Raw genomic sequence first — 25,694 nt, forward strand, 5'->3', positions numbered from 1 at the left:
GTAAAATAAAAAGCCACGAGTAAAATAAAAAGCCACGAGTACTTTAAAAGTCCAATGAGTAAAATAAAACGTCTACGGGTAAAATAATAATCGGGGAGTACTATAACTCGTCAGGGGGGTAAAATAAACCGGATAGGAGTACTTTAACTTGTCAGGGGGGTAAAATAATAATCTAGGAGTACTTTAATTCGTTAGGGGGGTAAAATAAACCGGATAGGAGTACTTTAACTTATCAGGGGGGTAAAATAATAATCTAGGAGTACTTTAACTCGTCAGGGGGGTAAAATAACTTAAATAGGAGTACTTTAACTCGTCATGGGGGTAAAATAATAATCTAGGAGTACTTTAACTTGTCAAGGGGGTAAAATAACCCGGACAGCGGTAAAATAAAACGTATGGGGTAAAATTTTACTCCTTTCCAGGTTATTTTACTCCTAGACGTTTTATTTTACCCCTAAACATTTTATTTTGCTCAATTCTGAGTATTTTACTCCTTTTCTAATCACCAGTGTACCCATAGCACCACTGACAAGGTCATGACCTTTTGACACAACACTACTAACAAGGTCATGATCACTAGACACACAGCACTACTAACAAGGTCATGATCACTAGACACACAACACTACTAACAAGGTCATGACATTTGTAGACACACAGCACTACTAACAAGGTCATGACATTTGTAGACAACACAACTGACAAGATCATGACATCTGTAGACCAACAACACTGTTAACACAACACTGCTAACACAACACCAACAACAAAGCCATTACATTTGTATGGTAAGAATTGCAGCACCATTGACAAGGTCATTATATCAATCATGCAGCATCTGACATCATTACGGATAACATAATTCACTTCAGATTTTTACTTATTTGATACAGCGTAGATGGTTAACATTTATCATAAGATATTGTGTACCTGGTGCTGACAAAGTCTCAAGTGACCTATTGCAATCGCCCTTTGTCCGGCGTTGTGCGTCAGGGGCCTGAGGGGCGGGGCCAAAAAGGCTCAAATTGACTAAAATTTCAAAAATCTTCTATTCAAGATCTAGATATGGTAGAATTAAATACTCTTCATAGATGGAAGGGTCTTAAGGTGCTTTACCAAAATTGTGATTTTCATAACCCTGGGGAAGGGGTAAACTTTACTATAGTTTAATTGTGAATTATACGGTCCCCAGCACCCAGGAGCCTGAGGGGCGGGGCCAAAAAGGGTCAAATTGACTAAAATTTCAAAAAATCTTTTTCTCAAGATCCAGATATGGTAGAATCAAATACTCTTAATAGATGGAAGGGTCTTAAGGTGCTTTACCATAATTCAGCTGACTGACAGAACCACTATTTGTACATAGTACATATACTACCCAGATCTTTCACACTACTTTTGCACTACAAGTTACCTTCGTTACAAAATGATTTCTTTTTCATTTGGCAACATCGATAACATCAGTTTTTACAAAAATCAGGTGACCGTTAAAGCCCATGGGCCTCTTGTTAACCTGCTACAGTTGTTGGACATTTTCTGATTAGTCAAGGGAAATAACTCTTACATGTAGGTAGATAAGAAGCTTTCCTTTTATATATATATATTTTTTTACTTTAGGTTTAATGGTTACCTAAGCACTTTTATTGTGTGTTACTGTTTTGTTAGCTTTGTGTCAGTCTTTGTCAATATAATTGGGAAGAAATTTCTGAAGAGGTGTAATTAATTTTGTCCATTTGTCACTTTAAAATAGGTTGTAGTGTATCAATTGTAAACTGCTATTTGTACGGTATACATTGATAGTTTAGGTGTATAGTAAAAAGTAGGCATAAGAACTTTAGAGAGCTAGAACTCAGATAAAATAGCTAGACAAACACTGCAATCTCCCTGTAGAACAGAGCCAGTACCTGTAGCCTGTAATGGGGACCAGAGTACTTCAGGCTAATCGCTAAAACAAACGGACCTCAGACCATAGCTTAGGTAGGATTAAACTTAATTGGATTATATTCCATTGATTGAAAAATTACACAGATTTAATTTGCTGCCTAAAACTATAATTTGGTGAATAGTTATGTACCCTGTTTTCATGCACCTGCATTACCTGAGATTTTAATTTAATTGAGCAGTCTATGTTTACCTTTGGCCATACTTTATTGTGAAAACTATGTGAAATGGCCCGTTTTACTGTTATAATCCCTCACCTTAGGACCTCATGCTGAGAAAATATTGAAGGTGAGGAATAAAAGGTTACTTGATGATTCATTTAACGGAGGTAGCATGAATGGTTAACTCAATAGGTCCACAAAATCTAAGGTGGTGTCCAGCACTCCCAACAACATAACTTATTTACGATATCTCAGTCCAAAGGTACTGCTTACAAATAGCAAGATCAAAGCTTTCCTCAAAGAAAGGTTGCTATTACAGCACTTAAGTGAGAACAACCATAAAACTGCTGATTTGTAATTTCATCATGTTATGGGTAACACAGCAAGTGAGATGGGGTCCCGACATCAAATCATAATATAAAGTCAACACGTATACAAGATTTATTGGAGAAAATATTGACTTGGATGCTGTTTGTTTAACAATATTCGTATGGGTCTATTTGCTCAAATGTTGAGTATACAAACCTCAGATACTTGCATATTTTATGTGGAGACGCATCAAAGGTAGATCTATGTAGCAGGCACACTCTGTGGTTGAAACTCGAGTGTAAACCCTGCAAGATTACGAGAGAGAACGGCACTGGTCCTCGTAATTCATACAGCAATTTATTAGCTTGTTCACACAATGTGGTATAATATCAAACTTCACTTAGAAACATGCCAATGGATGATTGTGTAGTTTATCTACCACTGTGGGTAAGATAAACTCAATATGATATGATTTAACATATGACATGGGATGGAAGCTCCCCTCTGAATGTGTTGTACTTACAATTAATGCTGCCTCCGGGTTTTACTAAAGGTGGTCATTGATTTCATGAGTTCAATATAAAAGACAATTAGTGTTGATAGGACTAATTGATCATGTGACAATTCTAGTGACCTACGTACTAATGGTTCTACTCGTGTTACACACCTCAACACAGCAAGGATTACTGGAACTTCAGTCCGCTCATACAGAAGGAGGGCTGTGATAAAGTTGTGTGAGCCTCAGACCTGGAAGGAGTCTGGAGACTAGCCAGACTTTTGTTGTTAAGTTCATTGTTCTCTCACCTGTCTCGCGGGGTGCAGGGGTCAGAGCTGACCCTGCTTCACGACCTAAAGAGTGGCTACTCAAACTGCAGTGTTTCACATTCATAATACAGGTGTAAATTTGACATGCATTGATCCTTTTAATCACCTTTACCATTCGTGTACCAGTGATTTTAGTGGACGTTAAGCCAGATAAGTTTTCTGTAGACTGCAGGTTATATGGATACTGTTCCTTCTGTACTGCGAGTATTATACCGCAGTATTACATGTCTTCTTACTTAAACCTCTGTGGCAACACACTACCACTGAGAACTTTATCCCACTATTACATGATACTTATATGATTTGTGTTAACAATTCAGGAGTCAATATTGACTTACAAATAAGATTTTTTCATAGATGGATAATACAATGAAGCCACATTTCAGAATGAGACACAGTGAATGGCGAAGAAGGTTTTCATGGGAAAGTTCCGAAACAGCATAGCAAGACGGAACAAAGATGAAGGAGTGATAATATGATTTTAACTGCAGTGTGTAGATATGTATTGTCGGAATGCTGGAAGGACATCAGTTAATCTTTTAAAGTCTTTGTCTGTTTTTGTATGTCTGTGTGAAGTGGGAATACTGGAGAGATTTGCATTGTCATCTAACATAGAAATGTGTACACAGAGAAAGTTGTCTACGGAGAAAAGTTGTCTACCATTAACAAGTCTTCGTTAACTTGGCAAACATTTTGTGCTGTTGTTGGAGTGTGCTGGAGTGCTTGTCCGGTGGATGACAGGAGCTGGTGAAGAGTGCCTGTCTGAGCCGTGGACAAGGGGAAACTATTGATGCCATGAGAGCCACATCGTATATAATGGCCACAAAGAGATATATGTAAACAGTATACTATTGATTCCAGCTCACAAGCAATGTTTGCTACTTAAAAAGCTTTAAAACAGGAGGTATTTGGGAGGATGAATTATTTGCTCTCTCTTGCTCTGAGGGTGTGTGTCTCCAGTGTAGGACCTCGGAACCTTGTTGGAACTGTTTATTTTGCTATCCTCAGACCAATGGATCTGACCACTGACATATCGTGACCATAATCTATGTGCTGATTAGGTCTTTAAAAGTTTAAATATCACCAATCATCAACGTTAATCATGTTTGTGTTGTGAAATAAGAAAATAATTTAATGTTTGGTTATGATTCTTGGTTTTGAAGCTATCAACAGCCAAACCACTGTAGTGAAATTCGTTTCGGAGTAATTACGCCACTTGGAAAACTCAAATATAAAACCTTTCAAGACTAAACATTTGACATTGGAACTGACTATCAAGTACACATTGTTCAATTGGTTTTCATGTATATTTGACAAACCAATTTAATGGAACTGTGACATGATTTTACAGCAAACACAATGTACACTTGTGATTGTGTATATCTTTCAGTCATAGATATTTAATGGCTACTCGCTGTGGTGACCACTCAAGAATTGTTACAAAGGAATGTTTGCTATAGACAGCTGGGAATAAGTAAATTTACTGATATGATTATAATTTGATTGTCGCCAAACGCTTGGAAATGGAATGACATTTGTCATTGTATATCAAAGCTTGTGAAAGATTAATGAGTGCTTGCCAGCATTGATATCTTGTAGGAAGTCAGAATGGAGAGAGTAGAGGTGGCGGGTCATGAGTGATTGATGCAAGAGGGTGTTGAGGTGTCTTGCGATTTCTGCACCATCTTGTTTGAAGGTTGGGGTCACTGATAGGGGTGCTATGGAGAAAGCTGATATGCACTGGAAGTGTTACCAAGAAGACTTGGTACTACACAGCCAGCTAGGGCGGTACGATCTACTGAGGAGTACCTCGGACACCCCGCGGGTCAGTACTGCTGGCCGACACCCAGACCAGTGTGGCTGTGGGCTACCCAACACTAAGTACTGCATGCTGAACGTACAGCCCTTGTTCACCTCTGTGGGACCCCAGCGCCATGGCAGTGGGCGTAAGAAATATGTATGGGTGCCCATGAGCATCTGTAGTGTTTTGTGAGTATACTTATCAGGGTGTCAGGTTAATATAACAATACAATTTATAATTTTGATTTCATTTGATATTATGCTGCTTTATTGCAGTTTTCACAATGCTTACTTGTGGAAAATGTCTTGTAACTGGGATTTACATTATCTAAATAAATGTATTTCTTATCAAATTGGTATACTGTCAACTCTTGAATATCTCAGGTTTTCCATTTATAAATATATTTGTATCTGTCCTGCCTCACTACAATGACAACTTTTTTTTTATCAATATTTATGACACTAAAAGTCTGTACATATTAACCAAGGATATAAGGGATGTACCTGTTGTAAGTGTCCTATTTTTCATAAAGGCAAGGTTGTATAAGACATTCACTTTCTGTTTCATGTATATATATACAGAGCACTACAAACCAAGTTCCCATTGTGTCACATAAAATAACTTTGTAATCTGGCTGTGTACTCGGATGCTATATAAGGTGATTTGTGATGAACGATCGTATGATTGATAAGTCTGGCTACAATCAATATTTGTTCCCACTTGAGTCTGGGTTGTGTAGGCCTATTGAAGAGGATGAGACAACACCTTATTGACAAATCTGTCTGCATACAGATTTCTGATATAGAGACTGGACTAATAACAAACTTATTGAATACAAGTTTTGATCTGGGCGTGAGAACACATCCAGCTAAAGTGCAGTTTCAAGTTGATTACACTTGCTTTATATATGTAAATCAAATTGTGTTCATGTCAGCTTGTTCGAAAAAATATTGGATTGGTGATAAAACTGCTAAGGCAAGAAAAATTATCCATTTTACCTTCAAGGTTAAAGTAAACAAAGTTATACTTACAGGCAGATATAAGAGACAGATTTATAATTTCAAGGTCAACCCTAATTAATACTGTCAATCAATCATCTACATTGGGAAGCAACCAACACTAATTTTGTTAAAAGAAGATAATTATGAATAGAAGGTTCTGGCCTCTTAGATTTACAAAGATAAGTCTGTGGAAATTTCATTTTGAGGAAGAACAGGTAATAAATTCCCGAAATCTTCATACATTACCTAGTAAGAAAGGTGTAATTTCGGTGTTTATATATAGCGAAATCAAAATGGTGTAAACTAAAAGTAAACACTGTGTGATTCTCTTAATGTTTGTATATTTCCTAGAAAACCAGTTTGTGAAAATATAATCCATAAGGCCATAGAGAAAATTAAGTAGGTTTAGTGATGAAAATTGTAAAATTGTACAGATGTGGGACCGCACAATGCACCAAAAATAGCTTTGTAAGTGTCCAACTGTGCGATTTAACAATTAATCTTTCGCCCGTTGTGCGCTTCTCTTCGCACAAATGTCTGATTTGCTATAATTGGTTGATCAATATTACGGAATGAAAAACATCCGGAGCCTTCATATGGAATAAGGAGCACTGTATATATATATATAAATTGCTCATCAAATTAATTAGGATTATGTTTAATTTTACAATGCGTTGTTACACAGCATTACAGTGAATGGGTTTAGCTTCCAGGTAACAGAACAGGTAAATACCATTTTTATGATTGACCAAAGTTTTACCTGACCCGTGCCTTACAAAGAGAGTTAGCTTCCAGGTAACAGAACAGGTAAATACCATTTTTATGATTGACCAAAGTTTTACCTGACCCGTACCTTACAGAGAGAGTTGTTATGATTGACCAAAGTTTTACCTGACCCGTGCCTGACAAAGAGAGTTAGCTTCCAGGCAACAGAACAGGTAAATACCATTTTTATGATTGACCAAATTTTTACCTGACCCGTACCTTACAAAGAGAGTTGTTATGAAAGCACAACTGGACGTTAAGTATTTGTTATTTGCATTCGTTTTGGTCTATAGCACCCCTTCACCTGGATTTTCAATCCTTGGGGAGTTACGTAAGTGCCCCGGGTGTGAAAAACTATGGTCAAGGTACAGATACAAAGTGGCTACGTTTACCTGTATACGTGACCGTGTCAATAGGTGTAAGTGCTATTTTACATGTGTCGATTTGGGTCGCTTAAAAATCACTGAAAACACCATTTCTAAATTAAGAAAATATAGAGAGAAAGATCAGCTGACATATGTAGCTAGAGTATAGAAATATACTTAAAAATCAACTTTATATGCTTCAACCTGTTATATCATAGATAAATCCATTTTTGTACATTTTTTGTACATTTGTCACATAAATTTTACAGAAATTAAGATGTATATGTCAAACATTAAAGTTACAATGTAATTGTGCAAATAAAATTAAACAAAATTTGTAAGGTGGAGGAAACATGCAGAGGTTAAAACCCCCAGAATATGTTAGGTTAAGAAAAAAATGCATACTGAACATCATGTCTGGGAAAATATTACACAATAGATATGTCTTCGTCACTCTTGTACCCACAACATATACCTACACCATATCACTAACATGGTGACCCTACCCAATGGCTGTCTATACTGACTCCATATCTACACAATCAAGCTTTAACATTAATGAGTACCCCATCCTTTACTTTATACTGATGTGTTGGAGAGTCTATATTATACTGTATAGTAATGGGATGACAGATGACAGATGAATATTGGTTACGTTCTGTGATTTTGTTCTAATTAACTGTTTAATTATTGGTTAAATGTCTATAAATGTGGTCCTTGGTTCTTTTATGGGTAATGAAATAGTGATGTGTAACATTACTATATGTTATAATGTATATCTTCACTGAGCTGTTAACAGTGAATAATGGGTACATACAAATATTTCTGGTCTTAAATAGTTTAAAGAAGGCAGTTACCCACTTAAAGAACCCAGAGTTATTCCCCTTTATAGGTACTACTTTATTCCTATTTATCAAATAATTTGTTTTAGACATATACCCTCTACAACCTGACACTTCACCAATACCTGGAGTTATTCCCCTTCATATTTAATAAGCAATGAATAGAGCGAACTGCAATTCAGACATTGTCTATATAGTATATTCCCATATGCAGCTTCCAATTAATTGAAATTTGAAGATTCTGTCAAAATCAGACATTTGGTCGGTCCCAACTAGTTTGGTAATTGATTTCCTGCTGTGAACCGTGACAAGTGGTGTTTAATATATACGTGTATATATGATATCAATGGGGCGTTGTTCTGTTCTACATGTGTATTTATGGTATTGAGAGGGTCTGGAGTGTTGGGTGACTTTCTCCTTGTCAGTTGTCCTGATTTATAATTGGCCTATCTTAGTATCCACTGACAGGGATTGTAAATAACCGTCAGATTATCCTCCAGATAATTAGGGGGTCAGTATTGATTTACTTATCAGGCCAATATACAAAAGTCGAGAAATCAGTCAGGAACATATTTTGATAGCTACCCAGGGCCACCTGATCGATAAACCTTGACAATGGTCCTTCCATATAAATATACCTGTCAGTGGGCCAACGGCTATGTGATCAACACCACCTAACTTTCTGTGTTGGTGTTAACCTGCCCGGCGGCTACACTTGGCTGTTACCCCCACTGGAGACAAGCAGTAACATATAATTGGTGTGCATTCAAGGTAGCCAGTGTTTGCTCATATATTAACAGTATTGCATTAGAACAAGCTGTCCACGTGACGTGACTGGCTTGGCTTTGTTTACATACTAGTGAAGTGGAGATGTGACTTTAAAAACCTAAAACCCTTCTGGAAGGACCCAATGTGTAGGACTGTGGTGTGGAGATCCGACACAGATACCTGTACAGGGTACATTGTCTCAGACAGCTAGCCATTCAGCAGGCTTTTTTATTTGTTTATATTCTATTGGAGCCAAACTGGAATTCGGTCAGCAGTTGTTTTGGCCTATTTTGTTGATCTGATAGGGGTTTTACGCTGGAGACCATTGTGAGTGAGTAAGGCCCCTATAATACAAGAACTGAGTTGTGAGGGCCCCTGCTTGTCTGTATTGGTCCATGCTCAGCCCATTACTGCTTGATGTTCTGTCTCTACTCACACTTGCTGCTATCATCGATTGGCCAATCAATAGGATTGAATCTTCAGTGTATCTATCCTTGAACTATAGAGGGAAGTGTACATCCAAGGTGCTGCTGTGTGAGTGATGTTTATAGTCTTGGCCATTATTAACACTCTAGTTTATGAAAAAAAATGAAATGTAGGGTGTTCCTGTAGCCCTACTGTAAAAAGTGTTGGACATATACAGTTGACAATTATACATTGCTGTATCCTTCTGGACACGACAGGTGAATATTTCCTGGTTTGACACTGTGAAAACGTATTGGCTGTCTGTGGATAGTGTTCATCGCTAAAAGTGATGACACCCTGGTCATAGATAAAATTTCTGATTGTCAGCTCTGTCTCCACAACTCCGCTATATTGAGGAAGCTATAAATACACCTGGAATACAAAACAAAAATACAATATCATATGTGGTGCGTCGAGGCAATCATGAACAACACTGAAACCAATTATCATATATAGCCAGATAATTGAATCTGTATTTAAAGCCTGGCCTTATTAGTATGTATAAGACAGGGTGAGTTTCTTCGAGTAGGTCCAATAAGCTGTCCTTAGGGCTGTGAGAAACCATTACTTGCTGATCCTGCATAAAGACCACAGTTGACACACTTGTATAAGGAAATACAGAGGATATTTTCATGGGCTGGATTTCCAATTACAGCTACTGTTTGTGTTATAAATAATACAACACAGTGAAACTCGGAATAAGTGTTTGTATGAAATATTTGTTGACTGTTACTTGTATACAGGATGATGCACTGTGCTGTGATGGTGTGGTAACAGATTTTGAGTGTAGGATATGAACCTAATGTAGGTCTATGTAGTTTACTAGGTAACTAGACACCTGATGTCTGATGGGAAGCATTGTTTCAGTTCACTCTGAGCTGGCTGTATACACATAGATACAGCCCCCCGAGCAACAGTGTCCGAGATCACTGTACAATGACTGTTGCTGCCTCAGACACCAGAAGAACATCCATGGTGAACTTACGCAACAATTCTAAACTTCGGAACATCTACGGACCAAAGTGTCCCATCACTCTCCTGTCAGAGGATGTATACAACCAGCCAAGGCCTAAATCTGGCAAAAAGGGCTCAAACATTGCTGTGGAGGAACACCCTCCCCTCCGACCCTTCTCAGGGACAATCGCCACCCGCGAGGCCAGCCCGAGGTAACACACATTTTTTAGATGTAAAAGGCATATATCTTTCAGGTATTTCCTGCCATAATAGATAACCATGATATTCAGAATTACTGTTCATATTCATAACATCAATTGCTGTCTTATTCAACCCTACTATTTATACATGTGTTAAGGCATGTGAATGGACCTGACGCAAATCTTATTTTAATAGAAATTATTTTTTCTGGGGTCAAAGGTGTTGTAGGTGTGGATATTAATCAGCATGCTATTATGACACAGAGGTGACTAATAATAACCTGTAACTAATTTGTATTAAGTATGACCTAGAATATACATACTGTTATTGTTTTATCAAAACATTCAATATGAAATGTCAACTCCTAAAATTTGTGATCAATGCCAGCTCATGTCAGTGTTGACAAACGAGGCAGTCAGTAGGGCAGGCTGTATGTGTACATGTGTCTGGTGTGTAACTGGTAAGAGGTGGTTTGTTGTCCCTGGTCACCTAGTAACCTGGCCACATGTAGACAAAGGGAGATAACTCTGAGGAACCTATAGTCCAGTTAATGTCTTAGGTACATGTATGTTAGTAAAGAGACAGATATTTGTATACTGCCATTGTTTGATAATGAGGTAATCGTGAGAAGCAGTGGTATATTGTGAACACCCATAATTAAATATTAATTAGGTAGGGTTCAGATATCACAATAAAATCTGGTAACCAGACCATACCGTCATACCACATAGACTTCTCTATAGCATGTACGTTAATATTTCAGTACTCCTACCAGGGTCATGTTCCATGTTGGTGTCAGTGTTTGATTGGATGTGTAGCTGATGATTTGTTGTCAGAGGTAGGGTGTTCTTATCAGTGTATATAGAGAGGTTGTATCCTAAACATCTATTGTTTGTATTTGTTTAGGTTTTTTTCCTGAAAAGATATTTTTTAAGATAATAACAGAGTTCTTCTTGACATATTTAAAATTCATTTAAAAAAAAAAATATATGTTTTTTCCAAAAAGTCCAATAAAATATTTTCCATGGGCATTGGGAAAGTTTTACCATATACGTCTGTCTTGTGACAATGAATGGACCAATCATTGTTATACACAAAATAGATGCATGTTACCATAAACTTTTAAAGTCTTGAATTAAGCGTGTTGCAGATTTTTGACACAGGTGCTTAAGTGATACAAAATAAGGTTTATAAATTGTGTTTATAGTCAGCTGTTTTGCTTAGGTAAAATGGTTTTGAAGATTTTCAACCATTTTTGTGTATTATACAAAATAAAGTCACAAATCAGCCTGTGGTATAAGTTAATGTAGCAAGCCATGTGGAAAGCAGTAAATACCTATAACGTAAATACATTTAACGATTAAACTGGATCAAACAGATTAAGAGCAGCAATGGAGTTTGTGACCACTGACTTAACATCGCCGCTTTATGTTGATCCCGACTCTCGGGCTGATGTTCAGCCAAGTCTGTTAATTCCTGGCCCAGAAATTCCTGCCCGACATCAAACCACATTCTCTTTGTCCTCACCATTTAATTCAACTAATGTATTAATAGCGTCCTTTAAATCCAATATAGATTCGTGCTCAGGTAAGGCAAGCATTGTTAATATTTATTGAATATCAGCATTCAGATTATTGATACCAAAAATAGTGTTTGCCACCATAGGTGCCTTATATCTGTGTTCGGAACATCGATCTGCATGCATTCATGCCTCAAGTCCTATCCAGCGATCAGCCGGATCACGGGGATTGGCAGGTCAGAGGTCATGCTGTGATCCTCACCCATTGCTGGTTACATGTAGACTTATACAACAATAACTACTGAAAGTTTTCTTGTGTTCAGAGAACAATAACGTAGCATGGTAATTAACAGATGGTGACTACTAGCAGTGCTCAACGTGTTTAAAGTGTAAACAGCAGTGTATAGGTAGTGTATTGGGTATAGATGCTGTCACAATAAGGTACAAGTATTGATCATGAAGTGGCGGGTTGGTCGTTAAAGGCCTGTCTACACCCCAGGAAAGCCAGCAGGGAGAGTGTCTCAGATGGCAAATTCATTGGCGTTTACCTGTACTGACACTTAAATACAGATAACTGGGTGTGGAGTTGATTGCAGGAATATCATACTTTACCCATGTAGTTGATAGCCTGCCTCTTGGCACCTTTGTCAAACGGCTCTTTGGTGCGAGGTAGTATACGGCTATGAGGGAAGGTGTTTGTGTTAAGTGTGACTTCGACACTTGAAGTGCTACTGTCCTCATAACAGGTTCATTTTAAATGTCCCATACGCCAGAGGTTGTTAGTCAGTGAGAGCTGAGAGGGGGTCGAGTGATGAACTGCCACAGTGACAGTATTCTAGTTCACAGGCCTCACATGCCGTTTATCTGCTCTAGCAGATGCTTTACACGGAATCAATGCAGATTCCTCCGAATGGTCCGCAACGTACACCAAAAAAGACTGCATTTATCTATCCAGAATGTCCCTGGATGTTCCCTGTTCGAGTGCGATCTCTGCCCATGATTCCGTAAGTATACCCGCAGAACTGCTACTCAGATCATCAGGAAAAAGAGGACTTTTTGAGATTGTTAGTCTGTTGTTTGTTTACTTTCACAAGTATGTGATTTGTTAAGGAAAAACATATCGGGGGTTGTGTTACACTCTAAAATTAACTTTAGTACTTTGAGAACAAGGTCTAGTTTAATGATATCTTCTTTTCAATACTTTGCCCTGGAGGCGTTGTGAGAGCTAGCTCAATCTTTATCAGGAGTCAATATTTGAAGTACTACTTAATGGATTTCCCTCGAGTTTGTGAGTTTTATAAGTATAGACTATAATAGGTAAGCGTATGTAGACCCAACATAAAGTGTATATAGGATGACATGATAGTGTTCTCGCCCTAACCATGGTCAATGCTGTACTGTTGACCAGGTCAGCATACAATGTCATTCTGGTAAAATCATTATTGAATGTACATATGAATAAGGGAAAATATGGAAATAGCCTTTAAGCTACAGTAAACAAGAATAATTCTAGTCTGTGATTAATTAAATCAGTCTATCCGTTATAGCGGGATCGAAGATAAATTTCCTGTATAGACCATTTACCAGGACTTGCCACATTCAGGACATTCCTGGGAACCCTTTATCTCTACCAGTACATACTGTATGGACCAGTGAAATGCTGGGAGACAGAGATGAGTGGGGATATGTGTTCAGTGATTTTAATGAAAATCCAAATCCCCTTGTGGGATTAGGTACCACTTGCCTATGTTTTCAGATTTAGTACACAAATTTGGGAATACAGCCAAGTTTTAAATTATACCTGAATGATTTAATCTATAATGGTGTTCTTCAGGCCCTACTCAGGATATCAGCCCATCAGGTTGAAACTCAAATTGAACATTTATGATAGTGATTAGAAGTCACCATTTCAATGAGGGCATATCAAATTGTTTCATAAAACTTTAACCCAAAATTGTTTATAATGCCTCCAAAATTCTTCAAAGAAGTTACTACCCCAATTTTTTCAACAAGTTTTTGCCCAAAATTGAAGATTTCATCTGCAATTGTTCCCTGAATTGTTTACAATTTTTTTTTATGAAGTTTTCATTTAGAAATATTTGATTATACAATGTAGTTTCAAAATGTTACAAAACATTTAACACAAAAATTTCCATAAAGCTTTCTCCTATGGAAAAAGGACAATTTCACTGATAGGTTTTAAAATTATTGTAACATTCAAGAATTATTTCATATGGCTACTTAAGGCTGTGTAGTGATAATGACAGCTATTGGTTGAAATATGCCAACTTTCAGGCTTGTTACCTGTGAATTAAGAGTTTAGCACAGAAGTGTTGTCAGGACTTGTGCTAAGCTTCATTTCTACCACCTTATCCTATTACCATAGCAAAGATTCCTTTCAATCAAAGAAAAAAAAACACTTGCATAATGGCAGATATATCTATAGCATGATTTTGCGGCCTTAACTTTTGGAATAAGCTGATAATGATGTAGGTGTTGATGTACTTTTTGTTAGACCTACATGTACCTTGAATTACACTTTTCAGAGCAAAAGTAACCACAGTTTATTCAAGTTTCTGTGGCTTTTACAACTGAGAATGTATCAACCCCCTATAAGGACACTAGTCTTTCACAGGATTTCTCTCCAGCAAGCTGGTGTAATTTTGTATGACTCGATTGAAGCCCAAATAACATACAGAGCAGACATATTAGTCAGACTTGTCAACCTTTTAGATAGAAGGACCCAGACTCTTTTGTGATAACACAAACGTTGCAGTGTTATCCTTTGAATTCAAATATGCTTTGTATCTCTGGGAAGTAAACATCTACAGTAAATACAGCATACATTGATTTGTGTCAGTATCTACAATTTTCAAAGGACTATTTATTCAGGGTTTTTTCCTCCTCAATTATGACCAATTCATTGAAACATGATGTTCTCTGTTTAAAGTTGTTTTTGAACATATAGAATGTTTCTCCTTTATAAATGTTTGTTTAGGTTTGAAACAAAGTTCTAGTCCCTGGAGACTTGTGTTTCACAGTTTGATGTTATTGTTGTCTAAAGCAAGCTGTATAAAAATGGTTAACAATACCGGAAAGTACTGAAGGTTTACAATCATAGCTGACAACTACTGGTGTATTGCTGTCAACTACTGGTATTTTGTTGTATTGGAGGTTGAGAACTATTGACTACCACTGGTATATAATTAACGATATTTAAGTCTGACAACACCTGCCAAACTCAGGTATTTTGTCGTAGTCATATTGACTATTGAAGTTGGGAAATACCTGCCAAGCTTTAGTTTATTGATTCTCTGAGTTGTGCAATTGTTACCTCTCACAAATTGTTATTTGAATTCTATAGTGTTTGATTCAAAATGCTTTTAAACTAAATTTAACTTCAAGAACATACATTAATGCAGAACAAGGTTATGCTTTGTATTATCTATAATGTCTGCTGCCTGAATGTAAGGTAGCCATATTTGAATATGTATAATGTTATTATGTTTAAATAATACTTGTGGGGTGTATGAAACAGATGAACTAGTATGATTATATTATCAATGTGTAGATCAGCCTTTGTTTGCCCATCTACACCATGGTGTTCTTAATAAGTGTTTTGTGACCAGATCTTTGTATGGTGGATTATGTTGGCTTTGTTTGACCCTGGGTCACATTGGAAGCGCCTTAGTTGGAACATTTTACACGGGTTGGGTATGCAAACAGTGTTAATTGTCATGTACATGTTATATCCAGCCGAGTCCAGCTATAGTCACAGGGCAGAAATACATTTAACAATATCATGTGACTGTCGAGGAAAAGTAGGAGATTTGTTATGAGGAATGGTGTGAAGCTGGTCTTATGAGGTAAGTTGTTTTAGGGCTGGTGCTGTAATGTTCCCAGGTAACTGCCACCGGTACGGGCCTTTAAACACAACCATACTCGTTATAACCAGGTATGCATTGCTACCTGGTATGTGTAATATGATTTGGAATAGGGAATCTATAAGACCAATGCACTGTTGCCAGTGACTAAGGTATTGCATTTATACATGTATGTAAGAAATAAATATCCAGCTGGCTTTACTGTGGTGATGAAAGGGTTATTGTCCTCCTCCTCCACATTCACAGTCAAACTCACATTACCAAACTCACCGGCAAATCAACAGAAGTATAGGTAACTGCGTGTACAAACAGCATACATGTATGCATTAAAATGTTTTGCCAGTTTTCCATACACTTCATCAAAATTTCAGAGGTTATAATAAATCTACAGCTAAAGGGTTTTAAAAGATATAAAAAAAAGAGAGCACATTTCATGCAAATTTTTATGTAATCTCAACAATCTTTAACATAACACTAAGCTAATGCAGCCTATTAAGTGTGTATAAAAATATTTAGTATTGAACACTAGTATATGAAATATTTTATCAAAGACTTGTCCCTATCATATTGCAGTATGCAGGTTAGGTAATACACAGGGTAAGTCAGTGTTAGCTGTTTACTGGGTTATAAAGGGTTAGTTGTATAACAGGATTAGTCATTGTTAGTGTTAATAAGTTTACTTTCCCTATATCTCAGAATGTAAAGAACTAAGGTGTCTTTTATAGCTGGTTTAAAACACTCTGTACAGAGCTGCTATTGATTGCAATGCTGACTTGAAAGTGAACAATTCTTGGTAGCTACCTCTGGTAACGTTTTGTCGTTTTCACCTGGAGATGTTTGTATGATCCTGTATTGGTATATACATCAAAGAAAACGCCTGTGTGTGAGATACAGATCTAGTGGTGTGCTTGTTCCTGATCTCCTATCCATACTATACATCTTGCATGATTACTTCCATAATAGGATGCCAACACGGGGACACTTCACAAAGTAGTCTATCCTTGGAAAATTCATACGTAGTTGTGTTTCTTTGTTAAGTCTATTTTGATTAACAGCAGCCAAACCTTTTTTTTCAAATTTCTGATAACTGCAGCATAAATGTAGGCAGTACCTTGGGGAATCATGTTAAATTCTTTGTTTGCTGACTCAGTCTCTTAACCAGGTAGAACCAGAGTTGTATATATGTGTACAACTTTCATATACGTATGTAGCTATTAGCACAAACATTACTCCAGCGGCCAAACAAACATTCAACATATTCATGTATTCAACATACCAGTCCCATATCTAATAATATGCCAAAACTCCTTAAAGTAATTTGTCATTGCCATCTCAGAAATGGGTGTTCTTACAGTAACTGTCTCCAAATATACTAGATATTATTGTGTTGGTTTGTGTTTGCTTCAAACGGTGTTTTTGAAGGGTGAGAAAGTTGGTTTGACTTAGCATTAATCTGTTATTTATGTGACTTTTGGTCGGTGACTTAAGCCAGGATTAAAGACCCTGGTACACACACTGTAGTGTAGATCTACACACTTCTGTGACACATCATGTAGAAAGTACTGGAAAAGTTCCTTAGTTTTGAATTTTTATGTCTTTTCAGTTCCTCAAGCACACCCACTGTTCCATACTCAACAGCCGACATTCTATATGGAAACGAAGTTCGGCAGTCTCCACAAGTAGATGATATTCGACAAAACAGTTTTATAGACTATAATCCAAAGGACCGAGAACGGCTAGGTTCCCGTGACCTTAGTGATCAGAGTGGCAGGAGACCAGGGAGCAAGGGAGGCTCCCGCAAGTCCCTGTCCATAGAGAAAGGTAAGCATCACAGTCCATAGTGCAATGTAATTAAATATAAGGATCCTCGTCCATGCTCAAAAGTTAAGGATCCCTGTCCAAGCACAAAAGGTAAGCATCATAGTCCATAGTGAAAGGTAAGGATCTTTATATAAACAAAAAGTAAAAATCTCTGTCCATAGAAGCAAGGCATGCCAGCCAATAAACCAAGCCATGCCATAGTTAAAGGAAAATATCACTTCCATATAGATAAGGTAAAGATCAGTGTCCATAGATAAGGTAAAGTTCACTGTCCATAGATAAGGTAAAGTTCACTATCCATAGATAAGGTACAGATCACTGTCTATAGATAAGGTAAAGATCAATGTCCATAGAAAAGGTACAAATCACTGTCTATAGATAAGGTAATGATCAATGTCCATAGAAAAGGTAAAGATCAATGTCCATAGATAAGGTACAGATCAGTGTCCATAGATAAGGTAAAGTTCACTGTCTATAGATAAGGTACAGATCGGTTCCATAGATAAAAGAAGTAATAAGATGTCTTTAGGGAAGATAACATATAAAAAACATCAGAATATCTGTCAATGAGAAAGTAGTTGAAAGGGTGTCCATAGAGAAATATAGAAAAATGGCAGGTTGTCTATGGAGAAAGGCAATGGTCCCTCACAGTCATTGAGCTTATATAAGGGCTATATCTACGGAGGATACGGTTGATAAGGTGTCCATAACTAAACATAGTTGTAGGCTAGGGTGCCCAAAGAGAAAGGTTAGAATCTCTGTCTACAGAGTTAGGTACAGGTATTATTGTGAGCTTACAAGGGGTGTGACAGTCAAAGATGTTTATTAATCCAAAAGATTACAGTGATGTAACTTGTCCAGTTGTTACCAGAGATCAGAAGGCTGGCCATGGTATGTGTTGTTTATAGATCAGTACTGTATTTGATGCAACACAGAGAGGGTAAAGACTAACAATGTTACATGTCTGCCATGTTGTTACAGTGTCGTTTGGAAAGGAGAGCGAGGACAACCTACGCCCAATACTGCCTTCTACCAAGCAGACCAACCATTACCGTCCCAATGGTCTGCGTTCCTCACTACTCAAGGGAGAGCCTCTGTTCAGCTCCAGAAGTCATACCTCAGGTAGGCAGTGCTCTACAGAATTTGAGGATCATATTGACATTGTACTAAAACCTTCATTTTGCTGAAGACTTTTGTGTTTAGGCTCCAAAATATTCAAGACTTAGTTAAGATTTAAACTGGTGGCAGAAACAATAACTAGTACTGAAACGTACCCTAGTTTTAATCTGTATCTATAAGGATAAACCTGAGGTATTCAGTTTAGAATCATCTCTCCAACTGTGAATTAAAGTGAAAACGTGAAATTTACAGATATAGTGGAAAATCATTTGTCAACAGTGTAACTATTTTTACTTTAGTTTTACGAGAGTTTGATTTGCTGATAAGTTTAATTTCTTCAAGCAACTTTTGAAATAAGTTATAAAGCACACACCTACATTAGGGAGATACTAGGAGAAATCAGTGGAGGACTGCCAACCTTGTATAGAGGCTTTCTGTGACAGTCATGAATCATGATAGACTTACTAGTATGTACATGAAATGCAGCTCATATGTCACAATATATAGTCCTACCATTAGGATGTTCCGATTTCAGTTTTCAGCATAACAGATTTGTCTTTATTAAGTATCAAAATAATTAACCGGATTCCCTCGACTGGATAAACTGTTTTTCTAGAGACTAATTGAGAAGATAATAATCTGCTTGTCATATGAAGAACAATGATCGTTTAGTAGATCATATTATGACTGGCACATGCTTGAACACATTATACATTTAAACGACCGGAACCAAGATAGAGTCACAGCTACAAAGCACAATACACCAGTGTAATTGAAACCAAATCAAACAAATGGGTAGCAAGCCTCTTCTGAACTCTAGTTTGTGACATAAAGGTTCTGTGCGCCATCTGGTAGTGTCTTGTACTGGGTACAATGTCCACCCCCCACTGTAGACGGCCCTATGGTTCCATATGTTTACAGACGCCATATTGCTAAAATGGCCATACAAGTTAAACTTGCTTTTTTGAATTCTAAGCGGCTTCGGCTGCCGAAGATTGAAGGAAAGTTTGTCCGCCACATGGTTATGGGCAGTAAGTATTTTAAAGTAGGTTGATCTTTGTTCATGACATGGTGGGAGTAAGTGTATATGTGAATCACGTAGGAAAGTAGGTTGGTACATTTGCCTAACCTCCATTTTGTATTTAAACAGATCACGGAATGGTTGTAGAATTTGTTCCATTGCTAGCAGGATTGATATAGACATATTTATGTGGATTTTAAGCATTGGACAGTTTTTCAAAGCGAGATTCAATCTTTGTATTTTTGTTGTAAATGGAATAGCATTAACATGGGGTATACAGATTATTTCTGTTTAATTTGTACTATATAGGAGTGCTGTGGTAACAGCATGAGTATGAATAAATTAGCCCTGCCTTTTTAACACTTGAGTATTTAAAAGTTGTAGACATTACAGATCCTGTTTCTTTGTATCAGGTTTTATTTCTGTCATAACATTTGGGTGGAGTTCTGGTGGTAATTTTGGGAACAAGATTTTAAATCAGATTGTAACAGATATTGTGAAAAATATAAAGTTTTAATATGAAAGAGACAGGCTGGCAGTGGGGTGGGGTGCATATCTAGAACCCCTAGAGTTTGAGGGCTCGCAGAAGTAAAAGTCATATTCCATTTGGTAGAAGTAATATTCTGTTTTAAAAGGAAAGGACTGTTAAGATGAACTGCTTTTTGGTTTATTTACACAAAGACTGAGGAATTCAATAAGTGATAGATTAAATTTGGGTTCATTACCGTAGTGACAATTTATGGTATATGCTCAGCTGTTATAGATTCACAAATATCTCAATTTTAGCAAAGGTTGATAGTTATCCTAAAACATGTACCTGATAAAATCGTTATATAATGACCTATAGTTTTTATCCAATATGTTGGTCAGAGATATGTAAATATGTAACTACCAAGTTAGAGGTGTGTGATTATTACCAGGTTAACGTTGTATGATTACGATTAATTGGATTATTACCAGGTAAAAGTGTATGGTTGTTTCCAGGTTAAAGGTGTATGGTTGCTACCAGGTTAAAAGTGTATGGTTGTTCCCAGGTCAAAAGTGTATGGTTGCTACCAGGTTAAAAGTGTATGGTTGTTCCCAGGTTAAAAGTGTATGGTTGCTATCAGGTTAAAAGTGTATGGTTGTAAAAGTGTATGGTTGTTTCCAGGTTAAAGGTGTATGGTTGTTTCCAGGTTAAAGGTGTATGGTTGTTCCCAGGTTAAAAGTGTATGGTTGTTTCCAGGTTAAAAGTGTATGGTTGCTACCAGGTTTAAAGTGTATGGTTGTAAAAGTGTATGGTTGTTACCAGGTTAAAGTTGTATGGTTGTAAAAGTATATGGTTGTTACCAGGTTAAAAGTGTATGGTTGCTACCAGGTTAAAAGTGTATGGTTGTTACCAGGTTAAAAGTGTATGGTTGCTACCAAGTTAAAAGTGTATGGTTGTTACCAGGTCAAAAGTGTATGGTCGCTACCAGGTTAAAAGTGTATGGTTAATTGTTACCAGGTTAAAAGTGTATGGTTGTTACCAGGTTAAAAATGTGACTATAAGCCTACCTTGTTAGCATTAATATATGGTTATTAAGGGTAGAACAAAAGTTTATAACTGTGTTACAGATTATTTTCAGGCATTGATTTGTGTTTAGATATATAATACATTGACCTAAAGTTCAGCTGATATAGGGCTATAATCCACTAGCTAGTAGCGTGGTTATAAAAGTGCACTTTTCAACACACCCGTAACATAACATTGACTTTAATGGCTTCTGGTTTACTGGTAATGGTATTGGGTTCGAGTGTTGGTTTAATATTGATGTCTAGCTGGATTGTAGTGCCTATTGATAGCTTACCTCTCATGACTGGATCAGGTTTGGCTCCAACATTACCACCTGTGAATTATTTATCAACTGGCTTCACTGTAGGTTTATACCTGTCGCCTCCCCAGGTAGATCTTCCCATCATCAGTTGATACATTGTCTCGGTAAATTGTCCACTTGGAGAATTAACTACAAAATCTCTAGTATATAATCAATATTTGATAGTTGTGTGCTGAGCAGGACCAACATAATACAGTTTCAGCAACATGGCAGGGATACCTTGTAGGTGACTATCAACAGAAATGTTTGTTAAAGATTAAGCATATCTAACAAAATTCTTGAATTTTTGTAGATCTAAACCAAAATTGATTTGATGTAATTGCTACATTGTATACTTAAATTGCAGGGAAGGATGCTGACGACCTCATAGCCATGGGCACCATCTGGAGTCCTGGTGCCCAACCACAGTCACAGCCACCTCAGAAGAACCTCTCAGGACCCTCTCAGACCACCAATGGTCCTGGCAAGACCATCACGGTGGGCACAGGTTCCAACAGTTCAACTACCTTGTCCCAGACAAGAAAGTATGGCTCCAACGTCAAACCCATTATGGTGCAGAATGCCCCAGCCTCGGGCATGAAGAACAATGTCAAGGACGGTAAGCGTAAGTGTGCAGTGCTTTGTTTCTATTTTGCTAACAAAACATCATTAACATTTTATGCCATGTGTGTAATCATTTGGAACATGGTCTAAATATCAACACAATTTCCACATGTATACTGATCATTATATTCATTCCAAATTATACCTAAGGGTGTTGTACATCAAATTCATTGTGTTCCTTTCTTTATTATAATTGACACTTCATTAATTAGTAAAGTCTTAAGTTTTCGTAATGGATTTAAATATTCTCAAAAATTACTGTCATTGATGAAATGCTGAAATTTATCATTGGTTCAATTTGTTCCACAAGTATCTCATGCACTGCTTTTCCTTTTTACAGTGGACCCAAAGTATACCGACCCCCTTGTTGGTGCTCCTGCATCCTTCCAGCAGAGACTGATGGAGTTAAGTGCCCTTGAGGCAGAGACAGTTAGATATGAAAGGAGTAAAAAGGTGAAAAAGAAGGTGAAACAAGACCGAGATTCTTGAGATCATATTAGCCTAATACCATTACACATGAGGAGCCAAAGTAACCTATTGATCATCACAAAGCATGTTATCTGTGATATGTTGCCCAAGGGCATTATACTTGTGATATTGGACGGTAGTGACCAGTGCTCGGGAGGACTGACCACGGTCACAGGGTCGTACTGACCAGTGTGCTGATAGGGATAGACCTGTCAGTATATGGAGGAAGTAAGGCACAGGACTTGAAAAAGCCTATGTTAGTATTAGAGTGCCAGAGTGGGCACAGATGGCTTGTCTTCCACATCACCTACTGGACAGTCCAGGGCAGGGCTAATCCCCACCCCGGGAGGCACCTGTCTCCACTCCCCTCAGGACCTCTATGAGGATAACTAACTACTATACAGCTAGTCCTGTGTAAACCAGGTCCATTTCGTCCTGGATTATATTTAGAAATGTTGATTCATTTTATACAATATTTTATACTATTATCTTACAGTTCATTTATTGTTATGTTGAGAAAATCCATTTACTATATTTTGTTTTAACTGTTGTTGAGTTCGTTGTAAAAGTGTAACTCCATTAATCTGCTCTTGTTATTAACATTTAGTTTAATAAACAATACAAATGTTTGTAAAAAAACCGAACTCCTGTAAAACCAATAGTGGCTATCTGCAAAATTAAAGAACCAGGCGATTAAGTGGCCCAGCAAAAAGTGGTTTCTGTTAACCAGGGGATACTCTTAAAGCGACATTTCAACATATTTCAAATTTCGCTGAAATGAATAGGTTTTCACTGCTAACAAAAATTGTGTAAATTCATACGAAAATAATCTGTAAAAGCGAGAATACAAATCGTTTTCATATGGAAATAGAGAAACTGACCTGTAGTCATGAGAGACTACTATAAGGCCTGCTCAGTATATGTGTTCACCAGGCCTCCAATGGTCAACTGCAGGCTAGGTTGAAGCTTCCTTTGATTGGAGCAGATGTTATACCAACATCAAGCGGTATTTCCTAACTTCATTGATACAAAAGTGCTTATTATCCATGGCCTGTGGCATTCAGTTACTCATCAAAACCATTCTCATTGTATCAGGAAACTGTTAAAAATAACTGATGACTTGAAATGTCGCTTTAAATAAATGGAATTCACTTTTTGACTCGCAAACTTTTGCAAGACTATATAAATAATTTAACAATAACCTATCCGGTAATATATTCTTTAGTTGACAATTTTACTACGGCTGATTTGATTGTGCTGTATGTTACGGCTGTGTGGCACTGTGACTGTTACAGCCAATACGTATACTTAGGTGTATGATTTAAGGCAAAACCACTAGGTATGATTGAGTTATTTTGTTGGTAGTCTATGAATGCACATTTTATAGAGTAGTAGCAAGCACAATCCATGTTAAAACCAGTTGATGATTGTTATGGAAACACTTCTCCTGCCTGTTTATAGTATGTTATATTTCCACATGTCATTTATTTCAATTTGCACCAGACATTTATTTTCCAATTGAATACTTATAAAAAAAAAATTAGTAGCTTCATCAAGACAGGGGCATTCTAGAGGTAAATATAGAATGTGTGGTTTTACTGGTGCGAGTGGTCTTGTGTTGGACATGATGAGGCCTGTTTAAGTTAATGTCATGCATTCTGTTGTTAAATGAAGGAAAAACATCTTTTACAAGATGTCTGAAGTGCACCCTTCGGTAGGAGATTTCACTGTCACACCCTCAAGGTAGGGGAGGAGTCAACCATGTTCAACTACAGGAGACAGCTCTCAGATTGTATAATTATCAACTTTGGTCTGTCGATAGAGCAGAACAGTACTAAAATATCCGTCCACTTTATACTTATGAATTTTCATTTTTAGTCTTCATGTAGCAAACGTAGGTATTACCAACCAACTTCTGATAGCTGTACTTGTCAATGATACGCTTGTAGCTTGAAGTAAAAGTGACAGACTTGAGACTGATTGTACAGGTCAGTTCGTTGTTTTCTTCAACAAGGGTGACAGACTTGGATTGACTATACAGATTCGATCTGTTTCCTTCAAAATTGGGTGACCGACTCTATTTGACGGAACAGGTCAGTTCTAGATCTCTGTGTCCAACAACGGGGGTGCTAGACCTTGATTTGATGTCAAAGATCAATTTCTGTATCCACAAAACTGTCAGATTGAGATTGGACTGTACAGGTCAGGTTATGGTCGACAAGGACAACAAACTTTCTGTCATGTTATATATTTTACACCCTCCTTCCCCTTCGTCTCCCAAGTATTTTAGGTTGACAAGGTTTTTGCTATGAATTTTAACTTTGATGTCGAGATACTTTGTTTATTTCAAAGTGTGTTCCAGGTCCGTACAACTCTTGACATCATGAGGTCAACTGAAGTGCAATTCACATGTACCTATAACAACTATATCAATGATTGGTTAACTAAATATAACTTGTCTGTTTTACTGTAAACATACTGGTCACAGTCTTATCCTTATATTTTCACTATGTGAAAATTTCAATTTAGTGCCGAATATAATTTAGTTAGCACTCCAAAGTCACAATGAATATCACTGCGAAAGAGTATGTTTACAGTATAATTAGCTGTTGTGTATACGATGTGTCGTGTGTACAGAAGACAAGGTTCGTGTCATGTTGACAGTCCAGTGTTGATCCTTGGCTGTCATATGTTGAACATAAGCATTTCATCATTAAAATGTTATTTAAATAATAGTAAAATATTAAATTAAATTTTTATATAAACACTTGAACATGGGAGTTTGTCTTGTCATTATGTTTCCAATGTTTATATTTGAACAGTTGGATTTGTTGAAGCATGCAAATTATTTGTCCTGATGCTTGACATATCGATACAGCAAGCATTTTGACAAAATGATTCATTATTGTTCACAGAGATGATTCTATGTGCCTGCGGTTCACATGTCAACCTTATTGTGTGTACAGTTGAACCTTGTAAGCTCACCTGGCCTGGCCTAAAGGGCCAAG

At 37.2% G+C, this 25,694-nt stretch overlaps 1 protein-coding gene across 12 annotated transcripts in view; it reads left to right on the forward strand.

Annotated features, from left to right (window-relative positions):
* The window catches only part of LOC110442007, a 128,509-nt gene extending 103,050 nt beyond the window's left edge, over positions 1 to 25,459 (forward strand). For 8 of the 12 annotated variants that reach the window (XM_021485393.1, XM_021485385.1, XM_021485390.1 and 5 more), the window contains 4 exons: positions 17,402 to 17,619; positions 18,601 to 18,741; positions 21,962 to 22,219; positions 22,559 to 25,459. In XM_021485393.1, coding sequence (XP_021341068.1) covers positions 17,402 to 17,619; positions 18,601 to 18,741; positions 21,962 to 22,219; positions 22,559 to 22,707 — 766 coding nt within the window. In that variant the 3' untranslated portion in view covers positions 22,708 to 25,459. Of the gene's footprint in view, positions 1 to 4,499; positions 5,223 to 8,640; positions 10,407 to 12,097; positions 12,919 to 17,401; positions 17,620 to 18,600; positions 18,742 to 21,961; positions 22,220 to 22,558 lie in introns of those variants that run through there. The other 4 variants (XM_021485391.1, XM_021485392.1, XM_021485396.1 and 1 more) reach the window with 4 other exon arrangements.
* Positions 25,460 to 25,694: the final 235 nt, after the last annotated feature.

This window comes from Mizuhopecten yessoensis, unplaced genomic scaffold (genome assembly GCF_002113885.1).
Source record: "Mizuhopecten yessoensis strain PY_sf001 unplaced genomic scaffold, ASM211388v2 scaffold716189, whole genome shotgun sequence".
NCBI classification, from domain to species: Eukaryota; Metazoa; Mollusca; class Bivalvia; order Pectinida; family Pectinidae; genus Mizuhopecten; species Mizuhopecten yessoensis.